General features: G+C 31.6%; 1 protein-coding gene across 7 annotated transcripts in view; it reads right to left on the bottom strand.

The window, feature by feature from the left end:
* Window positions 1–14,778, bottom strand: part of LOC134695717 (copper-transporting ATPase 1-like) — a 40,480-nt gene that overhangs the window by 10,928 nt on the left and 14,774 nt on the right. For 5 of the 7 annotated variants that reach the window (XM_063557091.1, XM_063557088.1, XM_063557089.1 and 2 more), the window contains 8 exons: window positions 9,008–10,097; window positions 6,955–7,194; window positions 6,301–6,464; window positions 4,380–4,541; window positions 3,684–3,763; window positions 2,852–3,083; window positions 1,283–1,516; window positions 424–564 (listed from right to left, as the gene is read on the bottom strand). In XM_063557091.1, the coding sequence (XP_063413161.1) occupies window positions 424–564; window positions 1,283–1,516; window positions 2,852–3,083; window positions 3,684–3,763; window positions 4,380–4,541; window positions 6,301–6,464; window positions 6,955–7,194; window positions 9,008–10,097 (2,343 nt within the window). Of the gene's footprint in view, window positions 1–423; window positions 565–1,282; window positions 1,517–2,851; window positions 3,084–3,683; window positions 3,764–4,379; window positions 4,542–6,300; window positions 6,465–6,954; window positions 7,195–9,007; window positions 10,098–10,483; window positions 10,616–14,552; window positions 14,675–14,778 lie in introns of those variants that run through there. The other 2 variants (XM_063557094.1, XM_063557095.1) reach the window with 2 other exon arrangements.

The raw sequence follows: 14,778 nt of genomic DNA on the forward strand, positions 1-14,778 counted from the left end.
ACGGGGACTTGCTTAATTTTGCTATTTTTACATAGTTAATATTGCTTTCAAAACACCTTAAATACTAGACTAATCAGGGTAAAAAAAGTATCAGATCTAATGAACAATATATTTGTGATCATTACATTATAATATTCCTTTTTAATTCATTCTCTAAACAAAACCTGAACTACTACTAAGTGTTAAAATTCCTTCTCAGATATCTTAGAAACATTCATATATTCATTGTAGTGGTTATACATAAGTAAAACACACACACTACATTGCCTCTATAGGCATTGTCTTTAGAGGCAATGGCTGCACTGACTGTCCCTTTTAGTTATAAAATCTCCTCTGTGTCTAGATCTATACTCAGTTTAATATGTATAATGTATCTCCTTTTTGGACCAGATTTAAATAAACATAAATACAAGCAATAAATACCTTTAAAACATCCCCTCTCTGGACCAGATCTACACTGATTGTGGATTCCTTCAAGATGTTGTTCTCTTTGTCTACCTCACATAATACAGCCTCTGAAGCTTGAAGTGACATCAGTTTGGCTAAAGCTTCTGATGTCTTACCCTGTCAAATATAAAACATAATGTTAATGTGCCAGACTTTCTCATTTTTCATTTAAAAAAAAAATAACAATTTTAAAAATTTATTTGTTACTGTTTATACAATGTAATTCGAAAGTATTCCTCCTTGATACGAAAGTTTGAAATTAAGTTCACTTGGTCTTCCTACACCGCAATATACAACTCAAATAAAGTACAGTGAAGGATTGTGCTTTGCTAGTATAAGTGTAAAACAGTCCAATTAACTACTATAAACCAATTAATTTATTACAAGCCATTGATCATCCCCCCTTACATATGTAGAAAAATTACAGGAAAAATAAATTGTCTTGTATATGTTTTACTAGGAACTACTTGACTCATAAATAGATCTGCAAAGTAAAAAATTGTGAAAATAAATCATCTCTTAGAATCCTTGAAAATAAGTCGGTTAACAGTATAGGGAGGAGAAAATCACAATTTGATACAGAAATAAACAGTATATTATAGTTCAGGATAAATGATTGCAATTAACTGGTTATTTAAGTTGCAGTTGCACACACCTGTTTGTAGACGGATAATGACATCCAGTGACATAGAATTTTTTTTTTTTCATAATAACTATCTTTTTAATAAGATAATGATGATTTTAATTAGATATAGTGATATATAATCATATTGCTCTGCCTCCAATCATAAGTTTTTAACTGGCCATGGCTTTTTGCATAAAATAAAAAGTATACCTTTGCGACATGTTCTAACCATCTTCCAAGAGAAATGAAAACCATCAACATTGGCGTTGTCTCAAAAAATGTAACAGGACTCATTGGTTCACGGAGTATCATAGCAACAATGACAACTATTATGGAGTAAGTGTAAGATATGGATGTTGCCAAGACAACCAATACATCCATGTTAGCAGCTTTATGTTTGACTGCTTTCCAAGCTTGTATATAGAAATATTTACCACCAAGAAACTGAAATAGATAAATTCAATAACATGTTTATTAGTATCAATGTTTTCAATTTCCACTGCTTTTCTCAAGTTTTTAAAGATATTAGAGAACCCATTTCAATTTCTCACTGCTACTATCAATAATGCAGATCAAAATGATCCCAATAGCATAAATGAAAACTTTATTAAACAGATATATGGCCTGGGCTTAAAAATCAGATTCTGATCGTAAGTGGAGGAAATTTAATAATGAATAACAATTTTATTTTAGGTACCCCAAGAATGATTATGGTTAACTTTAGTTTTATTCTAATTGACAAAGAAATAAAAAAAAAAGATTTTTCTAAAAGTTAAGGGAAAAGAGGAGATAACAAGATGACAAATGCAAAAAGGAGAGAGAATAAAGAATGTGTTGATGGAGAAATAACACAAATGATATTGAGTAAATGATGAAACTTTGATTAAATGATTGCATTGATTGGTGTTTCATCCCACTTACAGCACTATAGGTTCAAGTACACAGTTATTTCATAGTGCATTTCTTTAAGACAATAAATGAAAATTTAAAAAATCCCACCTGTGCTTTCTCCATTATATTTTTTAAGTGTGTTGTACTTCTTTTGAGACAAATTATATCAGAATTATATAAAACTTCATCGGCTCAAACTCAAAATATGGACAATTTTATGTTAAAGGGGTCTTGAAATCTTTTGACAGCTTCCGAAGTGCTAATTTTTAGCCTTTTTCAGCTGGACCAAATCACTACTTTATTTTAAAATTCATGACCCAACTTTTTTTACAGTATTATTTCAACCCCCTACTTGCTATTTGAGGCATAAGACATGGAGAAATCAATTTGAAAGGGGTATAAAATAAAATTGGCAAGTATCACACTGTACACACTAGGGACTATATTTGTGGACAACGAAAATCAAAGGACGATAGCTGTGTACTCAGACCTATTGTGGTATTTTTATGGGGGTCAGTTTTTATTGGTGGAGGAAGACAGAGTGTCAACTCTCTGTCAACTCAATGGATATATGTAAAACCAATATCCTAGGAGTGAGAACCTAATTACCATAGCACAATTCTTGATATATACTTGATTCTAATTTTCTGATTTACCTGAACAGGTGTTGCCAATAAAAACATCAGAAGGTTATTTAACCACAGTCCAGGCCTTGAGGTCATATAACTTTCGAAATCAGTTTTTTGTACTCATACTCAAAAAGCAACCAATCAAAATGCTGGATTTCATGTTTTGAGCATGATTTTTGTGCTCCAAGCACTGAGCAAAGTTTTATGACTTCAACCATAGGTGTCAACATTATTATTTTCATGTGACCATTATATTTACCTGAACAGGTGTTGCCAATAAGAACATTAGTAGGTTATCTAACGACAGTCCAGGTGTCAACATTATTTGGTACATGTGACCATTATATTTAGGTTTAGGTGTTGTCATGTTCCCCGTTATATTGCTATGATCTGCATGGTCATCGTCAGGGGGTTCCACAAACATAAAGTACATCATTATAGACATGGCTGGCACACCAAATATCAACGACCATAAGAATGAGTTCCTCCATCTAAAAATAGAATAATAAAAAATAGAATTTTGATATTTCTGACTGATTAAGTGCATTATAAATAGTAGCACAGGTAAATGGTAGAAAGTTCTGTTTATGTGATACAATTTTCCATTAATTGTTTGGATATATTCTATTAACCAAACAATGTCTGATTTAAGAATAACTATATATCCATAATGGGATACACGGACAGACAGATGGACAGATGGATTACATCTATGCCCCTCAACATTTATTGTGGGGCATAAAAATAGTTCTGTGTAAATCCACCTTTATATACAATTGGAAAGAACACAGACATGCAAAACATAGATTATTGATGTTTTTAAAACAAGAGGGTGCATCTCAGCTTCATACTCAATTAAGTATCATTAGTACCTTGCCTATTTATATTCAATTTACTCTAATGAGACTTCTAACCATCCATGTAGTTAATATGTTGAAAAATCTGTACAGCCTAGCTACAAAGATCATTCATTTCTATGTATGTTTTTCCTTGTCAATATGAGAAGAATATTATGTAAATTTATGACAGTATTTTTTTTTTGTATTTCCAACCTACCAAATAAATATAAGTACATTGTTGTATTTACATACCTCCTTATTGCATGTCTATGGTCATATCTAGAAGCATTTTTATCATCATCAGTAAACAAATCTGCATTGAATCCCAATGCCTAAAGTAATAAATATAATATACATGTAAAAATATTGAAAATACATATACAGTGCCTTCTTCTAATTGACATCACATTTATACTAATTTTATAAAACAATTACTTTTGTTTGAATTTTCGGTTTGGACATAAAACAGTTCTATGTGTTTTCCTTGTTTGCTTATCAATTTTGATAAAATAGCAAGTTAAGTGCACAATATACAAAAATCCCATCAATTATATATTAGAAATGTTTTCTTCAATGGAATAAACTTTTTCATTTATCTTTAATCTATGTCATATCTTTAAAAGATGAATGAATAATATTGTGGTAGCCTAAGACAAGTTTCAGTTTGATAGTCCTTTAAAATAAGGTAGTTTAGGCTGTCTTACTTTAAGTATCAAGATAATTATCTTAAAACTTCCCTACACAATAGACTTTTGTATCGTAGGCACATAGCCCATAATGCTTCAACAGATTTCCCTTAATATGTTCCTTATGCTTTTCTTGTATCACAATTTCTATAATTAGCTCTCTGACAAAAATAGTGATACAGGAGATGGGAATTACTTTGACCACTTGCCTATAGATGCCCCCTAAATTAATGTATGCAGTACACACTAAAACACTCAGTACCTTAATTTTGTCTATTATGTCTCTTGGTCCTGTGATCTCTGTATCAAAGGTAAACCTTCCTTTATTGGTTGCCAAGGCAACAGAAGCCGTTAAAACTCCCTTTTCCTTTACCAGTGTAGATTCTATCAAGTGTACACATGACGAACATGTCATGCCAGTTATCTGTTAAATAGAAATATCATAATAGTTTTACTTTTGGTAACCCTAAAACAATCTTTACATACATAAAGTCATTTATTTAACATTAATTTGGAATAATACAATTATTAAGTATAAGAGGCCGGGATAAGGTACCGGTACTTGATGTTTTAAACTAACAAATGTACAGATTTCATTAAAATATGATAAATTTAAAAAAAAAAAAACAACAAGTATAAGAATCAGAAACAGGTGAATTGTGAAGCTTATTGATCATTTAGCTATCACCATGTTGTCATTTTAATGTCAATTTCATTAGCAAGGCCACATGTCCTCTTAGTTTCTACCAATAATTTTCATATCACTTGACTCTGCTTAGAAAGGAAATCATCGGTCAGCAAGAACAAAGGAAAATTCCGTAAAGTAGCAGTTTTGACATCATCATGGATAGAGGTTTTGATATCATCATGGATTGCTGATACAGCAAGATTACCATTTATTGTAATACCCATTAAATTGAGAATAGAAATGGGGAATATTTCAAAGAGACAACAACCCGACCAAAGAGCAGATAACAGCCTAAGGCCTCTAATTGGTCTTCAATGCAGCAAGAAAAATTCTGTATCTGAAGGTGGACCTCATCTGGCCCCTAAATAAAAATGTGTACCAGTTCAGTGGAAATGGACGACATACTAAATCTACTTGTAATAACTATTAAGTATGTAATAAAAAGAATTATACAATCAATTCAAATTAAATGCCACAGCTGCAGTATAAATAAACATGATATTTTGTAAAAGGCAACAAATATTCTCAGTGAGCCTTTTACATGATTTAATCAATGTTAATGAGCATACTATTGCATTGTAGTTACATGAACATTAAATAGTCATCCTACCACAAAGACTTTAACATGGAATTTTAGATAACTAACCTATCACAGATTGGACAAAACACATCATGTATATTTACAGAAGAAGTAGAAGAAAAAGAAGAATGTATTTCCAATAAATGGCAATCAAAGAGCATTAACGTTTGACAAAACAATAACATCAATAATTTAAAATCATAAAACAATTCAAAATCTAGCTTGCAATTAAAGCAAAGAGTACAGATATTTCAAATCTTCAATAGCTTGCAAGTAACATTTGAGTACTTTGCCAAGGGACTCTGACTCAATAACAGTGACATGGTAACCAAGGGGATTGATACTGTTAGTTGTCGGTTTAAATAATACTAAGACACAAAATTTCTTAAATAAGTTGTAATTGGCTTTGAAGTAGCTGTCAGTAGTTGTGAGTTCTTTCAGATCTGTACTTTGTGTCTTTTTTGTTGTTGTGGGGATGTATGAGTACCGTACCACATCCACTCTGTGATTTTGTTTGATGTTTTCTGCTTTATATCCATCTGATGGTTTGGTTTAATGTTGTGCTACAAAACCACTGTCCCGGGTTAGGGGAGGGTTGAGCCCTCACTCACATATATATCCCTGGCCCATTCTTTGTATGCATATCCCAGGAGCCTCAAGTTCAGTGGTTATTATTGGTTCATGTCTGTCATATTTTTTTTTCATAAATTATTTTGTTAAAAATTAGGTGGTTACTTTTCTCAATTGATTAGTTTTATATTTTCATGATGGGCCTTTTATACTGGCATGGAGTATGGGTTTTTCTCGTAGTTGTCTATAATTGATTATATCCTCTTCATTTAATCTTTGGGGGAAAGTTGTCTCATTAACAATTATACCACATCTCCTTATTTTTCAATTATAACGTTAACTTACAAGTAACTCAACCGTGCCTTTTCCAAGGGATTCTGATTCCATAACAGTGGCATGGAACCCAAGGTCATTGACCCTGTTAGCTATCTGATTGGATAATATATATTCTGGATCATATTTGATTTCAGCTTTCTGTGCCATAAGTGCTACCAGCACATGTTTTATACCTGCAAATATAATCATATCTTATCATAATCCATTGGTTTATATCATTAGCTTTTATTTTGTAACAATTCATTTCAGCATAAATATTGTTGGGCCATTTATGAGTAATGTGTAAAGATAATACTATATGTAGCTAAGATCTGTTCTGTGGTCTTTGAGGGACATTTTTTTAAGGCAATATATCATACCACCTTTTGTGTTATATACATAATACTAATTTTTCTTAAACTCAGTTTGCACTCTTTGCTAATAAATTGCATATCTTCAAGTTATTAATTTTTGCTATACGTTAATAAATTACCACTTTTTCTTTTTTTAGTATTCTTTGGGGAGATTCTTTTTGCAAACAAGAGCTAGAAACAATTGTGGGGAAGGCAACTGTTTGAATCACTGAAACATGTGGAACTTATGTATTAATGGATATTCAAAATTGAAATACTTTACAGAAAATCATATATATAACTTATAAGGACATATTTTACCCATTCTCACCTTCAACTTTTTTGAGATTTTTTTCTATAGAACTGACACATGATGAACATGTCATCCCTGTAATATGTAGAAAACATTTCTCCAAGTCTTCATCATCATCATCATCTTTTACACCCTTTTTAAACTGCACAGATCCCTTTAAAACATCCACCTTCAGACTACCAGTACCACTGAGTTTAGAGGCCTGACTAGCAGATCTAGTAATAGTTACTGTAGGTACTTCTAAGTCATTGTGTATTACTACAATTTAAAAGAATTCAATCATCATATAAAAGAAAACTAGAAATAAATGTGTATCTGTGAAATTATTTTTCCAGCAAATGACAATTTTATCATTTTTTTAAATTTAATGCTTTTATGTGTTATTCTAATATTATATGACATGTATGAAAGTAGTATATATTGCCACCCGGTTATCTTGCTAATATCCGGAGCAAACAGTGATATTCAAAGTATTGTGATCACTCTATTTTGTTGTGTCTATCATGTCTACTAACTGTACCATGAACTCATACATATCAATTTCTTATGTATTGCCATTGAATAATTTGGGCCCATAATTTGAATATGTATTGCACTTGGCATTTAATTTACTTCAAAAGAAGCCAAAAAAAGATTTTCATTTATCAAATTGAATGAAGTGATTTCTTAATTGTCTCCTCCACATTTAATGTTGAACAATGACTTATTTTCCATAAGTCTGTGTGTTTGTCTGTCACACAAATCTGCACTAACAACAACATTAAAGCTTCCATTTTTTCATTCTATAATTCTAATGAAATAAAACTTAACACTATATTATATAAAATTATGTTGTGGTAAGGAACAAGGGCTTTAATATAAAACATGTAACTATTAATTTATTCTATTGATCATACTCATTTGTCATGTTAGTGCCATTAAAAAAAACTTAAACATTCCCCTACTGGCCCCTTAGTAATGTAGTGACTTTATGTATTTCCACATTTACTTAGTGATCAGGTTATTTGGGACTGGTTTTTATATATAATATGTGTCCTTTCAAAATTTCCGTTGACCAGTATTAGCCAGTGTTTACTTGTTTTTACCTGGTCTGGTCAGTACTAGCATAGACAGTTTTTTTTGACAACCTTTCAGTCACATCACAGTCATTAAAGCCAAACATATGCTAGGTCAGCTCATTCTTATCCTCAATTATTAATGAGATTTTCTCTCATTTTTGAAGACCTTCATCTTGCAGTGAGATTTTTAGCTGTTAATTTTAATTTAATTCATTGATAACTAATCTACACTTTATCTGTAGTAACTGAACTGTTTACAAGACAGACAAAGTTTTAAATTGTGATCCATTAAATTTTTCATCTGTTTTTATACAGGCATACCTATGTCTCTATAACAATGTAAATACTTTGATGTGGTATGTGGGGCAGACAATATGTTATCATGGATGTAACATACCTTAAGTATGTCTATATATTTAAGTAGTACAAGATAAATAAAGAACATATTTTCTATTTGGTAATTTTAAAAACTTTCCCTCTATGTAAATACAAAGTAATTAATTAGGTTTAGATTTAACATTAAAAAAAACTCCTTAAATGCTGTGTTAAATGATGACTAAAATCAATCTTAAGTACCAAACTTCCTACTGAATTTGAGTGTTACCAGAAAAAGGACTTAGGAGATTTGCCTGTACAAGGAATTTTTCTTCAATCAAATTTCACTGGAATAGCATACAAGTATATAGGTTTGGGACAAGTTTAAGCTTGAATGCATCAGAGCTTCATGAGAAACTACAAAACTATTTTTCCCAGATTCTCTGCCTATTTCTCGTACAAGTGTTATGCAAATATACAACAGTCATAGAAAACCATGGCCAAACATCCTCTTTAAACATGAGACACCACTTGAAATTATAGACAAAAGATGGGACACATTTGCAAAGTATCATGAAGACATAAAAAATGTGAGTCTCCATTCTCATATCACACTCCATGAATAGTTTTGTAACTATAATATGAAAGTTCATGGCATCCATCAACATCTACACATTTTTCAAATTTCAAATCTTTACCTGGTAGTGAGGCTTCAAATCCCATATCATCTATAGCATCACATAACATCTGTGGGGTGACTCTGTTCTTCAGGTATTCTATTACACCATTTTGATCGGCCAGGGACACCTTGATAGACTTTACCCCAGGATTCTTTGAGATATTCCCCTCTATATTATTGACACATGAATGACATGTCATTCCTCTGATGTCAACTGTGACTGTCTCAGTATCTGACCCTGTATCCCCTGCTACTTTGGCATCAAACCCCATATCATCAATCATGTCTGCTATCCTCTCTGGTGTTGTAACTAGCTTGTTGTACTTGACCATTCCATTTTCTTTTTCTAGACTGACGCTGATTGAAAAGATCCCAGATTTATCCTTTATATTACTTTCAATATTTCTTACACATGATTGACACGTCATGCCTACGATAGAAATTTCACATTCAGATTCCGGGCCTCCTGATCGTGTTGAACTTCTCTCTGCAAGACGGTCAAATTCTTTATCAACAGATGACTGTCTGGGTAAAGAGGCATCAAAACCCATGTCATCAATAGCCTCTCTCAGTACCTCTGGATTTGTATGGTCTGGGTTATAAATAATAAAGGCTTCTTTGTCAGCAAGAGAAACTCTAATCTCATCAACGCCAGCTTTGGTTTTTAGGTTTGACTCAATGTTTCTAACACAAGACTGACAGGTCATTCCTTCAACAGTTATTCTTGTTATTAAAGATTTTGGCTGTTTCACAACATTTGCTTCAAATCCCATATCATCGATTGCTTCTGCAATCTGATTTGGAGATATTTTCACTGAATCGTACATGACTGTAGCTTTTTCGTTTTCTAATGAAACAGAAATCTGGTTTACTCCATTTACTCGTGATATGCTACTTTCTATATTCCTGACACATGACATGCAGGTCATCCCCTTCACACTAATTTCCACGCTATTTTCGGAGTTGTCTACTCTGGCATCTGTAGTAGCTGGATGGACAGTTTTCACTCTGGCTGGGAAACCCATTTCATCAATCTTTTCAGCAATGATGGGTGGTGATATTTCTGTAGGACTGTACTTTATCACAGCCTCTTTTTTCTCTAAAATAACCTGTAAATATAGGAAAAGGCATCTTTTATTAGATGGATATACACCAATAGAATTTGTTATTAGACTTTCACATGTTTTATCTTACTTTCAACAAAACAAACAGCTAAGAATTACCTCTACATAAAGTTGTATATAAATGGATCATTTATTTTTTCAACTACTAAAATGAAAAATTAAAAAGATGTAAGTTATCTAGATCTATTAATATATTTATATCTATCTCCCTTTTTAAACCTAAACCTAAGATTTAATCAGCGTCACAATGTCAATGGCGTCATTTGACATGCCCAGTTTTTTTTTGTCATACTAAAAACGACTGATACTTTATGAATGAACATATTATTACATAATATTAGAATATTTAAAAAAAATATTAAAGATACTACCTTCATTTTCATGGTTTTTAAATGAAATCCTTCCAAAAATATTAAAAAACTTGTATCATATTTGTCCTTTCAAAAAAATAAAATAAGAAAACCACCAGGTTCATCATGTTCATGGGAAATTTATTGTGGAAGAAATAAAGTGATGACAAATGTCAATCTATATGTAAATTTGATAGAAGTAAAGAAAACATGATGTTTTACAGGTAGGAACCTAGTCAGAGTCTGTGCCCCAGGCTTTTTCTATGTCTTGTCAATCTAATGTCATATCTAAGGGGTCAGATCTAAAAGACAAAAACATTCAAAGGAAATGAAATTTGATTTTAATAATCTTTGATGTTCTATTTTTAATCCAACATATAAGTCAAATGAACAGTGAATGTGAATACATGTACTATGCAATGCATTCTTTCATCTAAGGTAAAGATTTAATTTTGACATCAATGTTTCGAACCATAAAAAGATGTAGTTTTTATTTACTAGTTATAGTACTCATGGTACTAGTGGACTTACTGACAAACTTTACTATACCAGTGTATATCTATGTTTTGTTCCCATCAGAAACATTCTAATTCAAATTAATTGTGCCCTATTAACTACTAACCACTGATTAGCACCCATGAGCCTTCATAACCTTCAACATGCAACTTTTCTACATTGGTTAGAGGTATAGGGGGAGGGTTGAGATCTCAAAAACATGTTTAACACCGCCGCATTTTTGCGCCTGTCCCAAGTCAGGAGCCTCTGGCCTTTGTTAGTCTTGTATTATTTTAATTTTAGTTTCTTGTGTACAATTTGGAAATTAGTATGGCGTTCATTATCACTGAACTAGTATATATTTGTTTAAGGGCCAGCTGAAGGACGCCTCCGGGTGCGGGAATTTCTCGCTACATTGAAGACCTGTTGGTGACCTTCTGCTGTTGTTTTTTTATTTGGTCGGGTTGTTGTTTCTTTGACACATTCCCCATTTCCATTCTCAATTTTATAACATTTTATTTAAGATCAGAATTATTTCCCTGTTACAAAAACATTTTAATATTCCTTTTAAAACTAATGAAATGTTGACATTTTCAAAATCACTCAAGTCTTAATTAAAAGTAAAACAAAATCAATTTAGAATTAGGATGTTTAGGATGTTCAGAATATAACTAACAACTCTCTCCTAGGTAATATATTAAACCTTATTGTCTAGAGACCTTTATATTTCCATTTAACTTTATTTTTTTTCCATGCACCATGTGCAGAGAGTTAAAAAGACTTATTTTCTCACAATTTCTTTTTAAGATAGACATATCAAGTTTCTCTATACATTTTCTGTTTCTATGTTATCTACTGAAAATATCAAAACAATGTTTTATTAGATTTCTACAGGAAATATCTTGGTATAAATGATTATCAAATGTAACATTATTCCTGAGGTGCATTTGTACTTTGTTTTTTCTCTATTATTAGGATGAAGCCCAGAGGTTTACAGATGAAATGCAAAGATTGGAGTAGGACTTGGAAAAATTCTATGCATTAACCATATAGGAGGGTTGGCATCACCTAAATCTGGGGCCTGTCAATATCATAATGACAGTTTCTACGCCAAAACAGAGGCTGAGATTAGCTATATTTCTAAACTTAAGGTGAATGTCTTACATTGAGGTAACTGTCAATATACTCTGACCCTTACAATTGTATAAACTGAATACTTCAAATCTGACATAGATGACATTCAGCACATTTGTATAGACTCATTGAAAAGCATAGTACAAATATTGATTCAATCAATTATGATATATATATGAAGGGATGCAAATAGGTCCACTTTTTCTCAAGGAGATTTTAAGAAGTATGTAATAACATGTTGTCTCACAGTTTTTTTAGAAGTATGTAATAACATGTTGCACCCTTTTTTAACAATGAGAGAATTGAGACAAATTGGTAAATCCTGTTTCAGTTTGTTTATAAAACAGAACAGATCATCCTATAACAGGTATAAATTTAGACAAGAAATCATTTAAGTCACAAATGACACAATAAATTATAACATACAGTACCAGGTAACATCAAATCTATTTTTACAAACTTTAGAAATAAGATCTACAGACAATCTACATATCTTAACATGGATAAACACAAAAATTATCATATTAATTGCTTTTCCCATGGACCATATGAGATCAAGTTCAGAAGAAAAAAAACATCAACATTTTTGTATATGGCATTTAGAAAGTAAAAGAAGAGCAGGTTTACAGAGTCCTTCAACAGTTTGGTGCCAAAAACAAAAAAGTCATATTTTTTAGACATTGACCAGCTAAAAATGGCAATTATAGTTTTTACAAATATAAAACTTATTTTCTATCCCTAAACGAAGCCCCAGATTGTTTGAGAGTGTAACGTTACATGAAATAGACATTGCACTTAATACCACTTTGTAGAGAGTCTTATAACAACACTTTGTTTACTATATTTAGTAGATAAGGACAACAGGAAGTGCTCTAGCTTCAGAATAGGTGACTGAATTAATTAAGTTTATGCGTATAAAATACTGTTATATTGAAACTTAAAGGGTTGGTCGCTGGAAAACTAACATTCTGTTAGAACTTTTGTGACCAGGGAAATGAGAATTTTATACTATATCAAACAATAAAATGAAACATCTTATCCCTGGTAACACTCATTTTTACTCATGTTACTGTGGATTCATAATTTTGAATGGGGAACAAATTTCCTGGATTATTGGCATAGCAATTTTCCTGGTTTCATGGGGTACCATTTATTTTTTTGTGGTTTCAAAGGGTACAAGTTTTCTTGGATTACATTGGTATATACCGTAGTTAAACCAAAAATTTGAATGTTCAATGAAGCATAAATACTAAATAAAGGCACACAGACTTTGACAAATCCATGAAATCAAATATCCATTTCTACCTCAGGATTAAATAACCTAAGCTGTATTTGGCAAAAATTTTAGGAATTTTGTTCCTCAATGCTCTTCAACTTCGTACTTTATTTGGCCTTTATAATACTTTTTTGGATTCAAGCATCACTGATGAGTCTTTTGTAGATGAAACGAGCGTCTGGCGTATATAATAAATTTAGTCCTGGTATCTATGATGAGTTTATTATCCATATCTAACACACAAAAATTGGTACAGATGAAAATAAATATTCCACAGTAGTGACAGTACCAGTGGTGGATCCATAAATTTTCCTAAAAAGGGGGGGAGGGGGGCACTACAGTCATGTTTCAATATTTCCCTATAAAATCAACCAAATTCTTTCCACAAAAGGGTCCCCCCCCTGGATCCACCTATGAGTACCATAAAAATTACTGTGGCAAAGTTTGGTCCTACTTATAATTGGTTCTGTGGATCTCAGAATACATTATCCAAAATTATGAAGTTTTTGATAGGATTTGACAACTGTTTGATGGGTTGACTGGCAGATGTACTATAAACCTAGCCACAACAATAAATGTCCCAGTCATATAATAGCTTTACCAGGTACACAAAACCTAAACAATAAAATCGTCATTTCATCCATACATAATAACACTTTTATCTGTGAGAAAGGTTTCTATTGATTTTCAGTACTGTATTAGCATGATCAGAGGCATTTGTGCAATTTACAAGTTAAATAGCCATGTATTAAAAACACCAGTTTAATGCAAGGTGCTCATTGATTAATAATTAGAATGGACAAGTATTTTTGATCTGCAGGAATTTTTCTGTTGACATGCAGTGCTAAAAAAATGCCAAAAATACATGTAAAAAATTTAAAAAAATATATGTATGAATAAATAGACTGTACTTTGACCTATAAACATGATAAAGGTTTAGTTTAACAAATTATGACTTGAACGGAGAGTTGTCTCATTGGCACTCTTACCACATCTTCTTATATCTATATATCTTTCATCATGATCATGTCTATAGACATGATAGAATACTGTAACTGATCAATTATTTTAAGTCAAATAATAATTTAATTTTAATGAGCCTGTAGTAGGATTGTTGATATAAAAAATAACTGCCATTAACAAATCATTTTTTTTTAAACAAGACAAATATAAAGTAGAATTTACCGGAAGTTTACTATATCCTGATTTAATTTTAAATGCCATGTTGTTGATATTAATCCACCTTTCTCAAAGAAATCCAGATATCCGCTGTATGATAGGTAAAAACAATGATCAGTGGTTATAAGTGATGATTACACGTCAGGAAATGATGTATCTGTTCATACTAATCACATGTATTACAGATAAATACTCCTGTACATAACTGATCACTTAATTGTCAACTTTTTAA

The sequence above is a fragment of the Mytilus trossulus genome, chromosome 14 (genome assembly GCF_036588685.1).
Source record: "Mytilus trossulus isolate FHL-02 chromosome 14, PNRI_Mtr1.1.1.hap1, whole genome shotgun sequence".
In the NCBI taxonomy this organism is placed as follows: Eukaryota; Metazoa; Mollusca; class Bivalvia; order Mytilida; family Mytilidae; genus Mytilus; species Mytilus trossulus.